The 20,048-nt window shown below is 57.4% G+C and overlaps 2 protein-coding genes across 2 annotated transcripts; one reads left to right on the forward strand and one right to left on the reverse strand.

Moving 5' to 3' along the window:
* Positions 1–316: 316 nt before the first annotated feature.
* On the reverse strand, positions 317–3,195 carry RAMP2 (receptor activity modifying protein 2). Its single transcript, XM_030966314.1, has 4 exons — positions 3,075–3,195; positions 1,980–2,090; positions 1,506–1,608; positions 317–696 (listed from the first exon to the last, which is right to left on the reverse strand). The coding sequence occupies exons 1-4, from the start codon at positions 3,133–3,135 to the stop codon at positions 441–443; spliced, it is 531 nt and encodes a 176-aa protein (XP_030822174.1). The 5' UTR covers positions 3,136–3,195; the 3' UTR covers positions 317–440.
* Positions 3,196–5,985: 2,790 nt separating this feature from the next.
* On the forward strand, positions 5,986–18,086 carry EZH1 (enhancer of zeste 1 polycomb repressive complex 2 subunit). The gene is made up of 20 exons (XM_030966138.1): positions 5,986–6,044; positions 6,549–6,669; positions 7,018–7,146; positions 7,424–7,543; positions 8,032–8,152; positions 8,830–9,003; positions 9,868–9,970; positions 11,427–11,590; positions 12,333–12,424; positions 12,983–13,157; positions 13,562–13,758; positions 14,157–14,248; positions 14,769–14,809; positions 15,224–15,349; positions 15,828–16,006; positions 16,529–16,624; positions 16,981–17,062; positions 17,180–17,260; positions 17,377–17,461; positions 17,562–18,086. The coding sequence occupies exons 1-20, from the start codon at positions 6,034–6,036 to the stop codon at positions 17,620–17,622; spliced, it is 2,250 nt and encodes a 749-aa protein (XP_030821998.1). The 5' UTR covers positions 5,986–6,033; the 3' UTR covers positions 17,623–18,086.
* Positions 18,087–20,048: the final 1,962 nt, after the last annotated feature.

Here is a 20,048-nt window from a genome sequence, read left to right on the forward strand (position 1 = left end):
ACTCCTTCCCACAAGACCACGCCCTCCAACCAAGCCACGCCCTCCCCATGAGATCACGCCTTCCCCACAAGACCACGCCCTCCCCACCAGGCCACGCCCCCAACACGAGACCACGCCCATAAACAATGGCCACGCCCCCGTGTAGCCCCGCCCCTCCCGGAGTGCAGCCCCGGTTTCGGTGCCGGTTCTGGTGCCGCTGTCCCGCCGGAGCGTTCCCCACGCAAGGAGCTGCCGGGAGGGTGCTGGCGGCGGGAGCGGGCCCGGGCCGGGCCCTGGAGGGATGGAGCGGCCGAAGAACCAGCGCCAGGCGTGGGGGGAGAAGCGTTTAATGCCGGGCCGCGGGGTGGGGAAGGCGCGGGAGGAACCGGCCGCCTCCGCAGCGCGGGGTGGTGGCACCGAGATCCCACCGGGCGGGCCGGGGGTCCCGCAGCCGGGCAGCTCTAAGCCTGCGCCTTGCCGTCCTTGCTGCGCCAGATGACCAGGGTGACAAGGAAGGGGATGAGGCAGATGGGTGCGATGATCATGGCCAGCAGCACATCTTCGGGCGGGTCGAAGTACACCGGGTGCTCCAGGGTGCAGTTGTGGAAGTAGATGTGGTGGCTCTGGAAGATGTACTGCTCGGCCAGGGCGTTGGGGTAGCTGTAGTTGAGGCGCTCTGCCCACTCCTCCAGGCAGTGCTGCAGCACGCTGTAGGGCCTGCAGGAGAGACACCGGGACACCGGCAGGGGATGGGACACCGGGGGCACACCCGGGCACCGGCAGTACCCTGGTGGAGTGCCCAGCCCCTGCCCCCTGCTCTAGAGGGGAAGGTGCTGTGTTGGGAAGGATGAAAGTTTGACAAGGAAAGTCTCAGATATGTGTGCTTAGCAGAAAGATTTTTAAATGTAGAGCCTGATGAAGGAATAGAGATGGAAGCAAGTTTTGATATAGAAGAAAAGAATTGCTGAGCCAGTCTCACTGGATAACTAAGAAGGTAGAGAGTGTGTTAGTTAGAGGGGGCTTTTAGGACTTAGAGCAAGAAGATGTTTTTACAAAGCACAAGGAGAGCACAGGCAAACAAGCCTGCTGATGTTGCAAGTAGAAAAAAGGTCTCAGAATTTTCCACTGCAAGAAAACTGAAAAACAACTTCTAGCTTAAACTGTGATGTACTAACTTTAAGTGATTGGAGAACAGTAACATGAATATGGTAATTATAGTAGTTATGATAGGCTATAGATAACAGTTAAGGTATAGATTGGTTCTACTGTATGTACTGTATGAAGATGCTCAGCAAAGAAAAGTATAGAATGCATTGTAACCAAAAGAAAAGTAGAGAATGCATTGTAACCTAAACTAAAGGATCTCCAGGCCTGCCTGCAGCTGGAGCTGACAGCTGTAGGCACAGGCTCTGTTAGCCACAACCCTGGACTGCTGTAACATCCTGGATGGAATAAACTGCATTTTGGAGAGCCACCTGGAGTCCCACACCTCTCATGCAGGCTCTTACAGTCCTGCTGGCCCGTACCCGCTGATGACTTTCCACTCGCACAGCTCCGATGTCAGCACATTCCTCATCAGGTAGACGAAGTAATCCCAGCACTGCTGTGTGATGGCGGTGTAATTCCCCTCTGTGAGGAAAGGGGCTGAGTAGGGCAGGGTGCCTCTGCCCACAGTGCATCCCTGCCTGGCCCTGCTGCCAGGTGACACCTGGTGCCTGGAGCCCTGCCCGGCCAGTGGCAGAGCCATCAGCACAGTGAGGGATGGACCCTGCAGCAGCCCTGGGGTGCTGCCTGGAGCCTGCAGCAGCCCAGGGCAATGCCAGGGGCACAGAGGGAGAGCAGGCTGCTGCTGACTGTGGGCAGTGGCAGGGAGAGCTTTGTGGCACAGGCCAGCTATTTTAGGGGAAAGAAGGGGTCACTCTGTGGCACAGGGCCAGCCCTGGCCAGGACACCGTTTGTCCTACAGTGCTGCCTGGCCCTCGCTGAACCCCAACACTCACCTATGGACCAGGCTGTCCCGTTGGACGTGGCCGTGGGTGGGCTTGTCCCAGTGTCCTGGCTGAAGCTCGTTGTCACGTTGTCCGTGTGACAAAGGCCAGTCCCCAGGAGCACTGCGGAGGGAGGGACACAGGGTGAGAGGGGATGCAGGGTCTGGGGGGGTAAGGGTGCTGAGAGGGCCCCATGTGCAGGAGCTGCCCTGGCAGAGGCTGGGTCTAGAGGAAATAACTGATTTTGGATTTGGGAAATAACTCATTTTGACACTGGAGCTGGCAGGTGGGGCACAGGGAGCCAGAGCTTGGCACATGCTGGGCTGAGGTGTCCAGCCCCCCATATGGGCAGGGGCTAGCCAGGCTGCAGGCAGCTATCCAAAGGTTCAGAGGGGCTGTTTAGGGGCTACAAACCCTGGGCCATGGTCACAGCATGGGGACAAACTGGGACCCCCAGGCACGGGGAGCTGGCGTGGTGCTGCGTGTCAGCCGGACAGGGCTGGGGCAGGAAGAGGAAGCACTGGCCCCAGCACAGAGCTGCTGGAGAGCCCCTCCGCCTGCCATCAGCTCCACGCCCAGCACTGCCTGCCAAGGGCGTGGGGCACGTCTGGCCCACGGCTCAGGGAAACTGCCCAATCCATCTTCCACCCTCAGCTGTGGGGCACTGATGCTGGCTCCGTGCTGACCTGCCGGACTGGGCCCTCCTTGGGCTGTTTCTGTGGAGCTCTGGCACAGCTGGGCACTGCCCACGGGGCGCTGCTGGGCTGGTGCACTGGCTGTGCTAAGGGCAGCCCACCCTGTCCTGATTTCTGTCCCTGATGGCCCCATCCAGCCCCCCTGCCTGGGCATGTGCGGTGCTACAGCTCCTGTCCCAGCCCTGCCAGATCGTGGTGGGAGCTGCCCAGAGCACCTGGTGCTCACCTGCCGTGCCCCCGGCCATGCCAGCCCCAGCTAACCTCAGCCTTGACAGGCTGGTCCCGTTTTGGGGTGGGGCGATGGGGGCGGGCTGAGCCGAGACCCTGGCCCCGGGCCCCACGAGTGGGAGGGCGGCCACGTGCGGGGTGGTTCGGGGTGCGGAGCCCCCGGGGCCGCGCCCCGCGCACTTACCGCAGAGCAGCAGGAGCCCCCGGGAGAGACGGCCGGAGCTGGTGTGCGTGCGCGGTGCCATCCTGCCAAAGCCTGCCGGCTAACGAGCGGGACAAGGATTTCAATGGAAATAACAGGAAGCAACTCCTTTCCTCTGACAGGGGCAGTTTGACTACAGGAGACGCGTGAAAAATGAGATCGCTCAGTGCTGCTCTGAAGCGGCTCTCCCGGCGGGACCCGGCGCTGTCCCGTGCGGTGCCGGCCCCCGCGGGCATCGCTCCCGCACCCTGGCCCCCACGACGGCCGCGCCTCACCCACCGGCCTGCAGGATCCACTCCCTGAACGGCACGTCCAGCGTTAGGAGGCCGCGATTTGTTTACTTGTGTATTTCTCTTTAATCCTGTCTGGGTTGGGTTGTGAAATCCCTCGTCTCCTGCATGGAGGGCAGGCAGCCCAGCAGCGGGGGGAGTGGACGGGAAAGCACAATGTCCCCGGACGGGCGCTGCCGCCCGGCAATGGGGGCTGCAGGGGGACCCACGGCCCCAAAACCGCAACTTCTGCTTCACCCGGGCACCTGCCCCATAGGGGCAGCCCCAGCTCCTGCCCATGGCCAAGGAGGGAAGGGTGATGACACAATCCACCCCCAGGCACCAGGCCGAGGAGGTGGGGAGAGGGCAGACACTTGGCCGACCCTGCCAGTCCTTGGCCCCAGTGCCTTCCTCCTGCTCTGTCCAGCCTGGCGCCTGCCTGACTCTGCCAGAGCCCCCCTTCCTGGAGCAGTTCCTGCCCAGGGGCCCGTGTCCCCTGCACCGGGGGTGACTTCAGCCTGCGACATTCCTACACAGGACCTTTCACGCCTGGCTGGGGCAGAGCGCAGCCCAAAGCCTCTCCTTAAACATCAGCCTGCAGAGCAGAGACCGGAGTGCAGGGCAGGGCAGCTCGGACGGACCCTCCCTGCTGCGGATCGCGGCTCCCCAGCACAGGTCCTGGCAGAGCTGTCTGATGCTTCCCGGGCTGCAGCAGGCACCTTCTGCGGGCGAGTGGCCACATCTGGAAGTCATCCCCGGCACTCCAGTGCCTGCAGGGCTGGAGCCACTGGTCCCTGTTTCTGGTGGAGCCGGCGGAGCCTCCAGCCGGGTGGCAGGAGCCTCTGCCAGGGAGACACCCAATGATCTCAGCGCGGCCCCAGGGCTGGGACGGCCGCCCCCCTCCTGGGGCGTCCGGAGGGGATGGGCAGGGACAGGACGGTGGCTGCCGGCCAAGAGCTCCCCACCCAGCCTGGCATGCCCGGCGTTCCCTGCCAGCCCCCACCTGGGGTGCGGGCTCAGTTGTGTGGGGCTCTCCGCCCAGCGTTCCCCCAGGCAGATGCAGCATCTGGAGCCCCGTGCCCAGCCTCCCCTCATGCCACGGGATCCACTTCATGCCCAGGGAATCCCAAGCTCTCCATCCCTGCTCTGACCCGTCACCCTCACCCTCAGTCCTCTCCTCGCAGCCATTAGCTGCCAGGACTGGGAGGGAAGGAGGCTGTCGCTGGCCCCTCAAAGACCTAGGGGCAAGCAGGAGATGGGCAGCTTCTCCCCAGGATTTGAGCCCTTTTCTGGGCTCTGCTGAGTGGGACGAGGGGCACGAGGCAGCCAAGCCCCTTGGCCACAGCCACTCTGGGGACCAACTGGCCAGCTTGGGGAACCTGGCCTCTGAGCAGCTGGTGAAGAATTCAGAAAAGAAGGAAGGTGCTGATGGCCCCAGGCCAGGACACGAGAGCAGCTGGGTGCCACTGGAGAGCTCGCTGTGGGTGCTGCGGAGGGGACAGCACGAGGCCAACCTGCAGGGCTGGGGACACATCCCTGTGATGCTCCGAATGTGCATGTGGTGGCACTGGGGCCTCCGTGCAGCACCCCCAGCTGCCTCTGCCGCACCCGCGGGAGCAGAGACCGGAGCGGGCAGCAGAGCAGCCTGAGCTCGGGGAGCATCCTCATCCTCCCGACAGCGCGATCCCTGTACCCGGGCTGGGGCTCCCCCGGGCACCTATCCCGGAGCCCGGCTGTCCGCCCGCTCCCGAGCCAATGCCCGGCAGGGTCGGGGGACGCCGGGCTCCCGCCCCACGGGGCTCGGCGGAGCTCGCACATGCGGGCGGGCCGGCCCTGCTCGAACCCCGCAGTCACCCTGCCGGAGCCCCGGAGCAGCCGGCACTCCGCACCGCGGACGGGGCCCCCGCCGGGGCAGAGGCAGCTCCGGCCGCTCCCCAGCGCCGGGGCCCCCGGGGCAGGAAAGCGGCCGCCAGCAGCCGCTTCCTGCCCGGCGCCGCCACAGGGAGGGGTGGGGCCACAGGGACCCGGGAGCACCGGCACGGCTCGTCGGGGAGCGTGGCCACGCCGGGCAGGGCTGTCCCGGAGCCCAGAGGGCAGTGGAACCGGGCGGGAACGGCGCTGTGCCACGAAGGCTTCCCGCAGGACCGGGCCGGTCCCCCAGTAGGGGCCGGGAGGGCCCAGGCACACCGGGAGTGGGCGGGCACGGCGCCGAGCCGCCGCGTTTAACCCGACAGGGGTGTCCTCCAGGCTGGAACGGGTCCGCTCTGCCGGGGCAGGGCATGCAGCCCGACCCACCGGCACCGGCACCGGCACCGGCACCCCCACCGGCACCGGCGGCGCGGGGCGGGGCGGGGCCTGGGGATGTGAGGGGCGGGGCCTGTGGATGAGGGGGCGGGCCCCGGGTGTGAGGGGCGGGGCGGAGCCTGGCGATGTGAGGGCCCGGGGGCGGAGCCTGGCGATGTGAGGGCCCGGGGGCGGAGCCTGGCGATGTGAGGGACCGGGCCCGGGGCGGACCGAGGCGGGGCCGGGTCCGGTGCCTGAGGCGGGGCCGGGGCGGGGTCCGGGGCCGGGTCCCGTGCCGGGTCCGGTGCCTGAGGCGGGGCCGGGGCGGGGTCCGGGGCGGGCCGGCGCGCGCGCAGTGAGGCGGGGGCGCGCGGCCTCCCCCTGTCGCGATGGCCGAGCAGTGAGTGCGGGCGGGGCCGGGGGGTCCCGGGGATTCCGGGGGGTAGCGGGTCCCCGTGGTACCAGCCGGGCCCCGGGGGCAGGGAGTTGCGGGGCTCGGGCCCGCTCCCCCGGCCCGGCCTCGGCTCGCTCCGGTTCTTGTTGGCGGAGCTGCGACGCGCTCGGGCCCGGCCGGAGCGGCAGGGAGGGCGGCTGGAGCGGAGCCGCGGCTCTCCGGTGGCGTGTCCCGGGGGAGGGCGGGGACTCCAGCGAGCCCCGGGGGCTCGGGGGACAGCACGGGCGGTTCTGGTCAGCACCGCTCCTCGCTGCTGTCCCGGGCCTGTCCGTGCGCTTCGGCTGGGGGTGTTCCGCAGTCAGGAGCACTGCAGAGCGACGGCGTTATTTGCTTGGTTTAAATCAGTGATGTATAGAGTTTTTCCCATCCACAGGGACGTTTTTCTAGTATCAGTTGTTTCGGGGTTGAGCTCGCCATTATTTAATGTTTATTCTTTCTGTACTGTTACAGAAAAATGGAAATTACCACTCCTCCGACATCCAAGTGTATCATGTACTGGAAAAGGAAAGTCAAGTCCGAGTACATGCGTCTGCGGCAGCTCAAGAGGTTCCAGGCAAACATGGGAGCAAAGGTACAGCCGCATCAAAGGCTGGGCTGAGATGCCCCAAAAAGAATTCCTTTCAGCTCAGAGTGTCTTGAGTGATACCAGAGGGTGTCAGCAAGGTGAATTGATAAGCTGTGCTTGACTTGCTAGCTGGATCAATAGGAAGAGATGCCACTTTTCCTCATGCTCTGTCTTGAGCTGTGTGGGCAGCAGCTGTCACACACACGAGGCCATTGAACAAGCACTGGTGTAACTGCAGCAGGAGAACTCATTTCCAGTTGGTTTTTACAGGATCTCCTTGCTGAACCCTTTCAGTGCTGTTGGAGTTCTCAGTGGGTTTTCTTAAATTTTGAGAGCTCCTCTCTCTGCTTTCAGGCTCTCTTTGTGGCCAACTTTGCGAAGGTTCATGAAAAGACTCAGATCCTTAATGAAGACTGGAAGAAGCTTCGAGTGCAGCCAGTGCAGCTGATGAAGCCAGTCAGTGGGCACCCGTTCCTGAAACAGGTGTGCAGAGGAAAAGGGGCACCATCAGCAAGTGGGGACTGGAACCAGGACTCTGCAGGGAGCTGTGGGGATATGGATGAGTTTTTGTCTGTGTTGTCTGTGCCTCACACTTCTGCAATGCAGAAATGGATAAAAAGTACCCCCAAGGCTTTTTCCTGTGATGGAGTCCACAGAGTGCATGTGGGGCTTCTGTGTTTGTCCTGAATTCAGTTTTCCTCAGGCTGTGGCAGCCTCCCAGAGTGATTCCTCACTGACCTTCTCTGTGCTTTTATTCCAGTGCACTGTTGAGAGCATTTTCCCAGGATTTTCAAGCCAGACACTGTACATGAGGACCCTGAACACAGTGGCACTGGTGCCCATTATGTACTCCTGGTCCCCTCTTCAGCAGAATTTCATGGTATGTGGGAAGTGTGGGGTCTCAGTGAGGTCAGCATCTGATTGTTACACAGTTGGGAAGTGGCTCTTCGTCCCACTTGTTTCAGGCAACATCTGCTTGAGAGATGATGAAGTGTTGCTTTAGTTGCTTGTTTTGTAGAATCCCAGCCAACCTTGTGTCCACACTACCTCACCAGGTAGTCTCCTTTACACGTGGCTTCTTGACAGAGTCACCATTGTTTCACAGAATTCAATGAGTAAATATGTTTTTGGGGGGGGGGGTTGTTTGTTTGTGTTTTTCCCTAAGATTTTTATTTCCCTTTATATGAAGAGTTTTATTTCTTAGGTCCTTTTGTTTGTGACTGGGTTACAATGGGATAGCACTGATGTGTCAGTGATGAGACATCTGAAGCTTTGCTGTGTGTTGTTGGCAGGTCTGAGTGACCACAGCACGGTCCCATTGGGGTCAGCAAACTCTGCTTTTCTGAGCTGTGTCTGATCTCTCTTCAGGTGGAGGATGAAACAGTTCTGTGCAATATCCCTTACATGGGTGATGAGGTGAAAGAAGAAGATGAAACTTTCATTGAAGAACTTATTAATAACTATGACGGCAAAGTTCATGGAGAGGAAGGTAACCTGGGAGCAACCAGCTCTGTCCACTCCAGGCCAGGTTGGGTGGGGCTTGGAGCAACCTGGCTTGTCCATGGCAGGGGTGAAACAAGATGAGCTTTAAGATCCCTTCCAACCCAAACCTTCCTGTGGTTCTGTGATTCAGTCTCTTGCAAATATCCAAGTAGTTCAGAAGTCAAAAGGTGGCAGCAGCAACCAGCTTTTCTGTGGGAGCTCTCAGAGCAGGGAAACAGGATGGTGCCTGTTGTTCTTCTTTGCAAGGGCACATTCCTGCCTTTGGGTACCTCACTCCATTTTAATGCCTGGAGTGCTCTGGAGCCAGTTCTCCTTTGTGCAGAGATTCACAGGCGTCCTCTGGGTTCCTGAAAATGTGCTAGAGGGGGAGTAGCTCAGCAACCCTGTTCTGCTTGTTGCCTCAGCCAACAGTTTAATCAATGAAAAGCTCTGCCTGCCCCATCATAAAATTGCCCAGCAGGGAGGAAGACAGGGAAAACTGGTATGGCCTGTCCCCAGATTGCTGAAAATGATATACCACTACTGACTTTAGTGCTAAAATCCCACCTACCCAAAAAAAAACTGAGAGAAGGGCTCTGGTGGGTAGCAGAGCACGTAGGGCTTGTGGTTTGATGTGGTGAGAAATGAGAAAGATGGTGGCACTGCCACTTCTGTGTGTTTCAGAAATGATCTCAGGGTCAGTCCTCATCAGTGATGCTGTGTTCCTGGAGCTAGTGAATGCTCTGAATCAGTACTCAGACGAGGAAGAGGAAGGACACAATGATTCTGAGGTGAAACAGGAGGATGGAAAAGAGGAGCTGCCAGTGACAAGGAAAAGAAAGCGAATTGCAGTGGAAGGTGGGTTTGCCCCCAGAGAAGTGAAGATTATGTTGGTCACATTTCTGTCCTGCCCCTCCTGAGCACTGGGTGCTGCTCTCCTGTCATCACTGGGTTTTTAATGTGCCAAGAGCAGTTCCAGCTTGACAAGTTCTGTAGCAGAAGAGAAATGATTTGCTCTCACTGTCTGCTGTGGACAGGGGAAGAAATCACCATCCGAAAGTGTGGTGAGAAGTTATTTAGATGAGTCATCTGGAAACCCACTTCCTGTGAGATTAGCAGAGCTGGGTGTTTTCTGAGAGGCTGTGGGATGTTTTCAAGTGCTGGTCTGGCAAACACCTGTCAGGGAGGTGTGGGTGGATCTGTTTCTGTGGGAGGCGGGGAGATGGACGTTTTCAAATCCCTTCCAGACCTGCTTTCCATGTATTAGTGTTCCTCTTCCCTCTCCTGTGCCACCTGGAGCTCTTGTTGCCTAGAGTAAGCTCTGGTTTGTGGGATTTTCATATGTCCTCAATGACCTTTTGAATGCTGATGGGTAATTTTGTCTTTGTCCTTGGTCTGTAGAGATGTGGACAGCACAAACACCAACACTTCTGTGGATACAGAAAAGCATTGTCTGCAAGTTCTGCCTTGGCAGAAATAAATAGTAATAGCACTTTAGAGAAGTTGGTGCTCCCAGCAGTACATTGTGCTGCACTGAAAGTGGCCTAGCACTGCTTCTGGGATTACTTCAGCCTGGTGCAGATCACAAGGTTATCTGTTGTGCATGGGATTACATTTCTGTCTTAAAACACAATCCTGAGCATCTCTGGAATTGCTCTGTGCAGGGAGGAAAGATCCATCCACATCAGTTTGTCTGAAGAATTGTGTCTCCTCTCTTTGCAGGTAACAAGAAGTGTTCAAAGAAGAGGTTCCCCAATGACATGATATTCACTGCTATTTCTTCCATGTTTCCTGAGTATGGCTTCCCAGAGGATATGAAAGAAAGGTAGAAAATCCCTGCACTGTTGTCTGTTCCTTTTCTTAGCAAGAGTTGAAATCTTTATTTCAGAGACCAGCACTGTGGGCTGGCTGGGCCACAAAGCTCAGTGCCTGCAGGTTCTGTGAGCAGAGTGCATTTTGAGTGTTACAAACTGCAGTTTGGCCTTGGGGTACCTTCTCAGGACTTCTGCTAGTCAGAGTGACCCCGAGATGTGTTCGAAAGTCTCTTTTCCCAGCCCAGCTGTCAAAGAAGGAGTCGGAACTCTTCTGTTGTTGTTCATTGTTTCTTATCTATAAAATTCTTTCTCTGGCCTGCCGAGGTCCGTTCAGCAGGTCAGACAGAGGCACACTGGTGTTATCTTTTTATACTAAAAACTACATGTACATTTACCATAGCTTCCCAATACCTGTCACCTATGTTAGACAGTGAGTTTCTACCTTAAACCAATCCAAAAGTGCCAACATCACAGCAGAAGATGGAGGCCAAGAAGAAGGAGAAAGGCTGGACACACCCAGATTCCTCCATCTTGCCTCCTGAACCCCCATTCTAAAAACCCCAAAAAATCTATTTTTCACCCTGTGACAAACTAATTATTATTCTACTTAATCTTTTGTGGCTTGCAGATCCTCATATAAGGTTGGTAATTTTTTCCACGGGTCATAATCAAAGTCACAGCGGTCTGGGGCTCTGTGCCAAGGTCTCTGAGCCCCCTGGCAGGGGTTTGGGCAATCCAGGAGAGCCAGAGGGATGTCCTGAATTCTGACAGTACCTGGGCCAGAGCCTGATGGTGCTGTGAAGCTGTCCCACATGGAGAAAGCACATCCCTGGGTGTTTGTGTGTTGGGGAAGATGAAACAGGAAAGCCTTATAAATATGATTGTCTGGCAAAAGATTTTGAGAATATGGAAACTATAAGCAAGATTGAAATGAAAGCAAGCTTTGAGATCACTCAGTTACTGAACAACTGGAAAACAATGGTGTGGCTGGCTGAAGGTGAAACAATCCCCTCGGCTTGCAGACAGGTCCAAGGGTCAGAGCAGACCCCACTAGCTCAGCAGAAGGGGTCCAAAGAGGAGTTTTTAGGGTTTAAAATGTAACACAGGATGGTAATGTAGTGATTCTTATAGGCTGTATGTAAATGCTATAGGATTTGTATCTTGTACTAGATTGGTTAGTGAGAATTAGAATATTCAACACAGAAGAAGATTTATTGTATTGTAATAGGAACCTCGCTCTCTTATGCTTTTGCTCTCTTCCCCTCTTACTCTCTTACCCTCTCATCCTCTCTCCCCCTCTCTTCTCTCAGCCTGCTCTGAGCTGTGGCTGGCAGCTCCCAGCAGGGCCCTGCACCCAGGCCCTCTGCAATAAACCCCAAGTTCCACGACCTGGCTTCAGAGATCTCTCATCTCCATCCGTTCCGACCGTGCTACCCCTGACACTCCTACGTTTGTGTTTGTCCCCAGGTACCGGGAGCTCACGGAGGTGTCCGACCCCAACGTGCTGCCACCGCAGTGCACCCCCAACATCGACGGGCCGTGCGCCAAGTCGGTGCAGCGGGAGCAGTCCCTGCACTCCTTCCACACCCTCTTCTGCCGCCGCTGCTTCAAGTACGACTGCTTTCTGCATCGTAAGTGCCGCCTCAGCCGGACGCTTCCCTAGAGCCCTTTCTCCTCAGTTTTCCTCTGCACACCTTGCTTAGTCCGTGCTGGAGTCTCTGGAGGGTGGTGCCTCATGAGTTTGCAGTGGGGCCTTAGGAGCTGAGAGGTGCCCAGAAGCCTTTTGTACAGACGGCTCCGCTCTTGGCTCCCACGGACGGCAGACCCCTCTCCGCGCTCAGCACGCCGCCTCCGAGCTCCCGGCAGTTTGTGCAGTAGTCCTGCCACCACCAGACTTTGCTCTTGCTTTGCAGAAGCTCCTCAGTGAAAGGCATGAATGTTTCACTGCCAAAGTCTGGACATGCCCCTGTGTTTTGTTGCCTCCCTGGAACTTACAGCTTCGTCTTAGTCATGTTTCTGCGGTTGGTCCTGCCAAAGCCTTTTGGATACTGATTAGCTGCTGGACCTGCTGTTCTCCAGGTCTTAAGGGCTTCTTTGGGAAGTCACAGGACTTTTTCCAGTGAATTATTTATTAAAAGATATAATATTAATATGACGTGGTCTTTTTGTTTCAGTGTGAAAGCTGATCCTTCTCCTTTGGCCTCTCCTTCCCAAGCTGCCTAGTGCCCGTTGTGTGTTGGAGCAGGGTTACCCTGTGGGTCTGGTCACCTCAGGCCCCACCTGAGGCACACAGGCTCCTGCTTCCTGTCCCTTGCAGAGTGGGGGGAGACTCTTGGAGAATGCTAATAGTAAAGATAACTGTTACTTTTTCAGCTTTTCATGCTACTCCTAATGTGTACAAACGAAAGAATAGAGAGACCAAGATTGAGCCAGATCCTTGCGGCGCAGACTGTTTCCTGTGGCTGGTATGTTTCTCTGTCACCTTAGAAACCATGAGAGAAGTGCCCTGGCCAGCTGTGCTCTGCAGAGCTCGGTGGATCTTTTGCACAACTTGGATGATTTTTTCAGAATTAGTTCTGGTCCTAGTTGGACTCAGAGGAGCATGACTGCAAATACAGACCTTACCAGATGCATATTATAGCAGATCTCCAATAAAGATTAATTGCAGAGCTGGCAGATGGGAAATTGTATGACAGATGATTTCTCTGGACTCAGTGCAGTGTTAGAGAAATTAAACCCATGCTAAAAGGAGCGGAGCGAGAAGTCAGGAGGATCCAGAGGAGTGGGCTGGGGGTTCGGGGCCAGGAAGCCTCTGCTGACTGGGCAGCAATGCCAAAGGGAACAAAGTGGGAACATGCAACACGAGCAGCTGGTTTGGCACTTGCAGAAGGGACCACACATGGCCAGCCTCTTCTACCTGCTTTTGGTGGTGGCAGGACAGGGCTTGTCCCAGGGCCTGTGGAAAAGCCTTCCTGCACTCCCTGGTCATCTGCCACCTGTCTTGTCTTCTGCTCTGCTTGCAGGAAGGAGCCAAGGAGTTTGCTGCCCTGCACAACCCCCGATCCAAGTGCTCCGGGCGTCGCCGGCGGCGGCACCACGTGGTGGGCGCGTCCTGCTCCAGCACCCCGGCTGTCACTGAGACCAGGGAGGGCGACAGCGACCGCGACACGGGCAATGAGTGGGCCTCTAGCTCCTCGGGTATGGTGCCAGTCCTGAGACACCCCCCTCCTCTCTGTGAGGGCAGGCAGCTCCTCCCAGCTGGAGTTCTCCCAGGCTCCCCTCTGCTTCCTGCACAGCTGGAGAATTTGGCGTTAGCAGTCAGTGTTCCCAGCAAACATGAGGGACACAGCCCTGCCCTTGCTGCTGTGGGATTCACTGCCCTTTCCCAGGAAGGAGGAATGTTGACAGGCAAAGCAAGAGCTTTGCTGGGACATGCAAAGCCCAGAGCGAGCCCTTGGCTCCTGAGCACTGTGCCTGGCCTGAAGCCGGAGTGTGTGGCTGGGAGTGCAGTGCAGGCTTGCAGGGCACTAGGGGGTAACCACTGCCCCCCAGAACCATGATGGCCAGGGTGTGTTTGGCTTACCATGTGCCTTTCCTGCCAGAGGCCAACTCCCGCTGCCAAACCCCCACAAAGCAGAAGCTGAGCCCGGCCTCCTCCCAGCTGTTTGCGGTGGAGACGCCGCAGGAGCCCGTGGAGTGGACAGGAGCCGAGGAGTCACTCTTCCGTGTCTTCCATGGGACCTACTTCAACAACTTCTGCTCAATTGCCAGGCTGCTGGGGACAAAGACCTGCAAGCAGGTGGGTGCTCGGAGCAGGCAAGAGAGGGGCCAGGGCCAGAGCCACTGCCTGTTGGTTTTATTTCTCTGGCACAAAGCTCCCCACAGGAAGGTGCCACATCAACGCTTTTGGAGCTCAGGGTGTTACTGTGCAGCAGTGCTGCTGTTGGCAGAGTGAGCCCTGTGTGCTGGCATTGTGGGTTCCCTCCCATGTGCAGTGTCACAGCCAGGTGTGCAGGCACTCGTTTTCCAGGCAGGAGGAGGCAGTGTGCCATAGGCAGGAAAATGGGGCAGAGCTGCTGCTCTCTAGGCCCAGGCCTGGGAGCCTTGCTGTGGTTACTCACACTCTCCTTATGCTTTTTATAAAACAACTCGAGTGCACTGAACTTGTTTCTTCTATTTGCTTGTGTTCTTTGGTAGGTCTTTCAGTTTGCAGTGAAGGAATCACTTATAACAAAACTGCCAACAAATGAGTTAATGAATCCATCCCAGAAGAAGAAAAGGAAGCACAGGCAAGTGTTGGACAGGCTTGTTTTGTTCTTAAAACGCAACCAGATCCTCTGCTTTTTGTGCCAACGCATTCCTGGTAATCCCCATCTGGCTCCCATCTGTGTGCACGTCCTGCTGTCACATGGGGGCTGCTGCTTCTGGGTGCTGGCCCTGGCCCTGCTCCAGGGCTGCTGCTCTGCCTGGCGGCTCAGTGGCCCTGCAGCCCCAGGCTCAGCTTGAGGATACAGCAACACAGGCTGCTGGTCCTGGTGCCACTTCCCTAACAGAAGCTTCAGCTCCCTGACTTGTAACCCACTTTGTGTGTTGATCTCAGTGCGTCCAGTATTATTCTGGCTCTGGTGTTTGGCTTAAAGAGCTCCTGCTGCAGCTGCATCACTCTCATCTCTCTCCACTTTATGGTGGCTGCTGATCATTAATGCATGAATCTGCCAAGCCCATCTCTGCTGTGCTGGCTGCTGGTGCTGAGCAGCTCTGGCTGTCTCTCCCTAATGACTTACACAACCTTCTCTGCTCCTTTTGCAGGCTGTGGGCTGCACACTGCAGGAAGATCCAGCTGAAGAAAGGTAGAGTTGGCTGGGGCTGTGTCATGGGAGATTTGCAAGGGTTGAGTTCTCCAGCAGGGTGGCTGTGTCCTGCCCACCAGCCTGGCAGGTCCAGCAGCGTGGAAGGAGTGACTGCCCCTGGCCAGGCTCCTTGGGGTGCCAGGGGCATCGTGGCTATCCCAATGGCCACTGAGGCTGCATGTGCAGCAGGGTTTGCTGCAGCCAGGGGAGGCTGAGGGCAGTGTGCAGCCCTGCTGTGGTCAGTGAGCACAGCCATGTGTGTGCCTGTGGGAGCTGGGTGCTGCCAGGCTCCCTGCCCAGTGCAGGCAGATGGGCAGCTTGCACCTTCTCAGCTCCAGTGCCCTGCACTTGCTGCTTTGAAAAGGTTCCTGCAACATGCAGCTTCCAATCTTGGCATTTCTCTTCTCGTTCTAGATAATTCACCGACCCAGGTGTACAACTACCAGCCCTGTGACCACCCTGAGCATCCCTGTGACAGCTCCTGCCCTTGCATCATGACTCAGAATTTCTGTGAGAAGTTCTGCCAGTGCAACCCTGACTGTAAGAAGAGGTCAAGGACTATTGGGCAGGAAAGCAGCCAGCTCTCCTGGCACAGAGCACAGGGAGGGAGCTGGGGCTTGCTGGGTGCCTACTTTATTCCTGCACTTGCTCCTCTGTCCATCCACAGCAGTTCTGTTAGCTAAGGTCCAAAAGGAGATGGTTCTGTGCTGCCATGCAGCTGTTGGCAGCTGAGACACTCCTGTTAGTGCTCATCCCTGTGTCTGTATCCTGTGGGTGCTGCTGCTGGTCCCCTGTGAGCAGGATGTGCCTCCAGCAGTTAGGTTGGGCATTGGGTCACTGCTCTGATGTGTTTGTTTTTCCTGTCTGGGCTTCCATTCCCAGCTCTGCAGTGGAGAAAACAGCCAGACTTTATTCTGTCCCTGCTCAAGATCTGCTTGGGGAGGAGCAGCTGGGGCAGAGAGCCTGCATGGCCCCTGCCAAAGCTCACAGTGCAAACCCACTGTGTGTTTTGCTGCAGGTCAGAATCGCTTCCCAGGCTGCCGCTGCAAGACCCAGTGCAACACCAAGCAGTGCCCCTGCTACCTGGCTGTGAGGGAGTGTGACCCTGACCTCTGCCTCACCTGTGGGGCTTCAGAACACTGGGACTGCAAGGTGGTCTCCTGCAAGAACTGCAGCATCCAGCGAGGCCTCAAAAAGGTATTGACAGCAGCGTGGCAGGGGCTGCCTCAGGGCAGAGCTGACACACAGCTGCTGCTGCTGTGTGTGGAGGGGGAGCAGCTTCCCTGGAAATGCCAGAGTGAGAGTCTGGAAAAGAAGCTGCTCTGCTCTGGGCCTCTGCAGCACTTACTCTGGAGTAGGGATTGTAGATGTGAAAATAAGGAGGGATTGTGGATGTCAAAATCAGGAGATGGGAGTTACATGAGGAATGGTGAGAGCAAGAGAGTGTATAAAGTGGCTCTAGAGAAAGATTTAGTCTTGAATTCTGCTGGTCAGAGCAAGGAATTGAGCCTTTTAAAAAAAGGGAAATTCAGAGAAACTTGCAAATTAGTGTGTGTCAGGTCCTGTACAGCTCCATGTAATGGTGTAAGTCTGTAGGGAGCTGTGTCACCAAACAAGGGGATGCTGGATGGACAGTGGCTCCCTGCTGCCCCCATGACCTGTGTGCTGTGAGGTGCTGTACCTGCCAACTCTCCCCATTTCCTTTCATTCTGATTCCAGCATTTGTTGCTGGCCCCATCAGACGTGGCTGGCTGGGGGACTTTCATCAAGGAGGCAGTGCAGAAGAACGAGTTCATCTCCGAGTACTGCGGGGAGGTCAGTGCTGTGCTGGGGCTGCTGGCCAGGCACACGGGGGCTGTGTGTGGTGGGAGAGCTTCCTTTGGCTGCATGGTCAGCTGCCTTCCCTGGCTCAGCTGTGCCTATGGGCTCTGACCAGATCTGGAGATGGAGCCCTGTGCTGTCTGTCTCAGTACCTCTGGCCTTCCACTGTGGAGGAACATGCTGTGTGTGTGCTGCTGCCTGAGAGCCCTGCTCTGGCCCTGCCCCATCCCTGGGAGCCCTGGCAGGCTCCTGAGGTGGGAGGGAGAGCAGGAGGGTGTTTCCATGAGGGAGCCCTGGAACCTGGCTCAGCCCTCAGCTGCTGAGTCTCTCAAGGTGATCTCCCTCTACAGCTCATTTCACAGGATGAGGCTGACAGGCGAGGAAAGGTCTACGACAAGTACATGTCCAGCTTCCTCTTCAACCTCAACAATGGTAACTTCCTGAGGTTTCCAGGGGTGGAGAGGCCAGGTGGGCAGGCTCAGCCCACCTCTTGCCTGGTGGCAGGCCTGGCCTTACACCATAGTTTCCTTCTTTTTTTTTTGTTAATAGATTTTGTTGTTGACGCTACTCGCAAAGGAAATAAAATCCGCTTTGCCAACCACTCAGTGAACCCCAACTGCTATGCGAAAGGTGAGGTCCCCCTGCCCAGCCAGGCCAGGCAGGACATGGTGCTGTGAGAGCTCCAGCCCAAGCTGGGGCTGCACATCTCAGATGTTGCATCTCTGATGTTGCATCTCTGGTTGCAGTTGTGATGGTGAACGGAGACCACCGCATCGGCATCTTTGCCAAGAGAGCCATCCAGGCAGGAGAGGAGCTCTTCTTTGACTACAGGTACCTTGGCCAGCAGCAACCTTGGGCTGCAGGGTTGACCCCACCTCTGTGCAGGTTTCTGGGGGGAGCATTGCTGCAGCCATGATTTCCTGTCCTGTAGGTACAGCCAGGCAGATGCCCTGAAGTATGTCGGCATAGAGAGGGAGACAGACATCATCTAAACTCCAGGGTGGTTCTGGCACACCTTGCTGCTGCACCTTGTAAGCAATGCCATGTTTGCTTCACGCTGACATGACTGCTGCTGTTCCTGCTGCTGTGTGTGTCACAAGTGCTACTTTCCATCCAGACACCAGAGAGACTTGGGGCAGGAGTGTAAGCAGCCCCTGGGCCATGGCTGTCCCAGGGTGGGATCCCCTCTGCCCCAGCTGGCTGGGAAATGGGGACTGCCCAGCTGTGGCTGGAGTGGCACCAAGGGATGGCCTGGGGATGGGAGAGCAGCACTATGCAATATGATACTTTGAGTAGGGGTTCCACTGAGCTGAGTAGGGGATGATGTTACAATCCCTGCCTGTTGTGACCCAGGGGGGCTTCTCAGAAACCTTCCTTGGGCTTTGTGACCCCCTGGCCCCGGGGATAAAGGGGAAATATTCTCTGGCAGGGTGAGGTTTAGCCTTGCACTCCATGCAAAAAGGAAAGAAAAAAGCACTTTAAACTAACCCTCAGCTGGTGGCTGGGCCCTGTATTTTGGAGTGGAGGGACTGCAGGCATCCCAGGTGTCCTGCATCTGTCAGCACCTCTGCTGGGATGTTGCTCCAGTGCTGGGACAGGGCAGGCTGGATGGGGCTGGGCTGACCTGAAGGTTGGGGCTGTCCCCTGAGAGCCACATATGGCACCAGCCTCCTGCCTGGCCTGGTGCTGGGTGCTGGGCTGTGCTCCCAATGTCCAGGGCTGGGTTCCCAGGATGACATGGGGAGCCCGGCTGAGCCCTGACCTGGCTCCAGGACCTCAGCCCACTCCCAGCTGTTTATTCCAGGAATACACAGAGGTGCTGGGTTTGCCTGGGAGCCAAACCCTCACCATACTTTCCCAGTCCCCTGCCACGGCAGGCCAGGCTGTCTGTCTGTCCTTCCTGTTGTCCATGACGGCCCCCTGGAGCATGGAGGTGTTTAGATCTGTCTGGAGCAGTGCTTGTATCCCAGCACCTGCCTGAGCCTTGCTCCCTGCCACCTCCCTCCACCCAGCTCCTGCCAGCCCTGCTCTTGCCTAAGCGTCTTCTGCCACTTCGGCCATATCTGCACTATGCCAGGCTTGTGTCTGTGGTTTGTTGACAGTGAATAATGGTAATAATAATGCACTTTAAATAACATGGCTTGTAGCCTTTGTCATAATAAAGTGGTAGCAAAGACCCTCCCCTGCTCCTGGCCTCTGTTACCCTGGGCACCAGCCTGTCCCTAGACTGTCCCCTGCCTGCTGGGCTCTGCCCAGCTGTCTCCGACGTGGCTCCCAGGTTCCAGGGGGGGCAGAGTGACCCGGTGCTGCCAGCTGCCTCAATCACACTGGCTCAGGGTGGGAAGGGGGCAGAGGTGGTGGTGGGGAGAGCAGGACATGATGTGTGTGTGCAGCAGCAGCTGAGCTGCCTCTAGTCCCAGCTCCCTACACCCTCCATCTCACTCTGGGACCAGGAATTGCTGTTGCCAATGTGGTGCCTCCCTTGGTGCAGGCTGAGCTGGGGCGGGAGGAGAGGATCTGCCCAGGCTGCCAAGGTGAAGGCTGGGGATTGTCAAATGCCATCATTCTGCCTTTATTTGATTATCTTCACATCTCATTCAAAAGAACAGACTTTTTAAAAATAAAGTGCCCAGTGGAGCCAGGCCTTTGGGTAGATAAATGCATATCTGTAACATTGTCTTACCACAAACACAGCAAGTGAACAGGAGCTTTCCCTGGGCTGGAGGTAATCGGCAGGACTGGCACTTCGTACAGAGAAGTAGCAAACTACAGACCACGTACCATGACACGCGGGGGCGTCACTCCCGCGGGAGCTTCCGTTTGGTTTTTTATACAAACCGAGAGAATAAAAAAACCAGAGTGTAGTAGAATATCCAGCAACAAAAATGGTAGAAAGGATCTGTACCTGATTTATGAAAGCAGCATCTCAGCAAGGTGCGGTGGCGGCATGCGCGGCGCCGGGGTGTGGAGTATTGCTGGGCAGCGCGGCCGAGCGCGGCCGGCGCTCGTGGCTCTGCGTGGCGCTGGCGAAGCGAGCAAAGCAGCGGGTCAGCTACGCGGGTGGCGGCAGCAGCGGGGTGCCCCCGGCCAGAGGGAGGGTGGGCACCGGGCCTGGGGCTCCCCGACAGCGTGACAGAGGCCAGGCAGGGTTTGGCAGCTGTGCAGGCCTCCGGCGTGGGGGCTGTCGTGTATCCGGGGCGAGCGAGGCTGGGGCTCGGCGGATCGTGGCCGCGCTCCGGGGCCGGGCGGTGGCGGCCGTGGGGAGGAGGTGGCGCTCGCTCCGCTCCGCTCCGCTCCGGGGCGGTCAGTCTGAAGGCGGGTGTTGGCAGTTCAGGTGTGCTCGGCCTTTTGGTCCCGCGACGCTCGCTCATTCCCGGGCGGCTCCCGGGGCTGTGAGCCCGTCCCACCCCCGGCCCCG

This window comes from Camarhynchus parvulus, chromosome 27 (genome assembly GCF_901933205.1).
Source record: "Camarhynchus parvulus chromosome 27, STF_HiC, whole genome shotgun sequence".
NCBI lineage: Eukaryota > Metazoa > Chordata > Aves > Passeriformes > Thraupidae > Camarhynchus > Camarhynchus parvulus.

Coding starts and splice junctions, on each gene's coding strand:
- RAMP2 (XM_030966314.1), bottom strand. CDS start 3,135: ATGGCACCGCGCACGCACACCAGCTCCGGCCGTCTCTCCCGGGGGCTC. Junction 2,091..3,074: donor GGGGCTCCTGCTGCTCTGCG/GTAAGTGCGCGG, acceptor CTCCCTCCGCAG/TGCTCCTGGGGACTGGCCTT. Junction 1,609..1,979: donor CGGGACAGCCTGGTCCATAG/GTGAGTGTTGGG, acceptor CTTTCCTCACAG/AGGGGAATTACACCGCCATC.
- EZH1 (XM_030966138.1), top strand. Junction 6,670..7,017: donor AGGCAAACATGGGAGCAAAG/GTACAGCCGCAT, acceptor CTCTGCTTTCAG/GCTCTCTTTGTGGCCAACTT. Junction 8,153..8,829: donor CAAAGTTCATGGAGAGGAAG/GTAACCTGGGAG, acceptor TGTGTGTTTCAG/AAATGATCTCAGGGTCAGTC.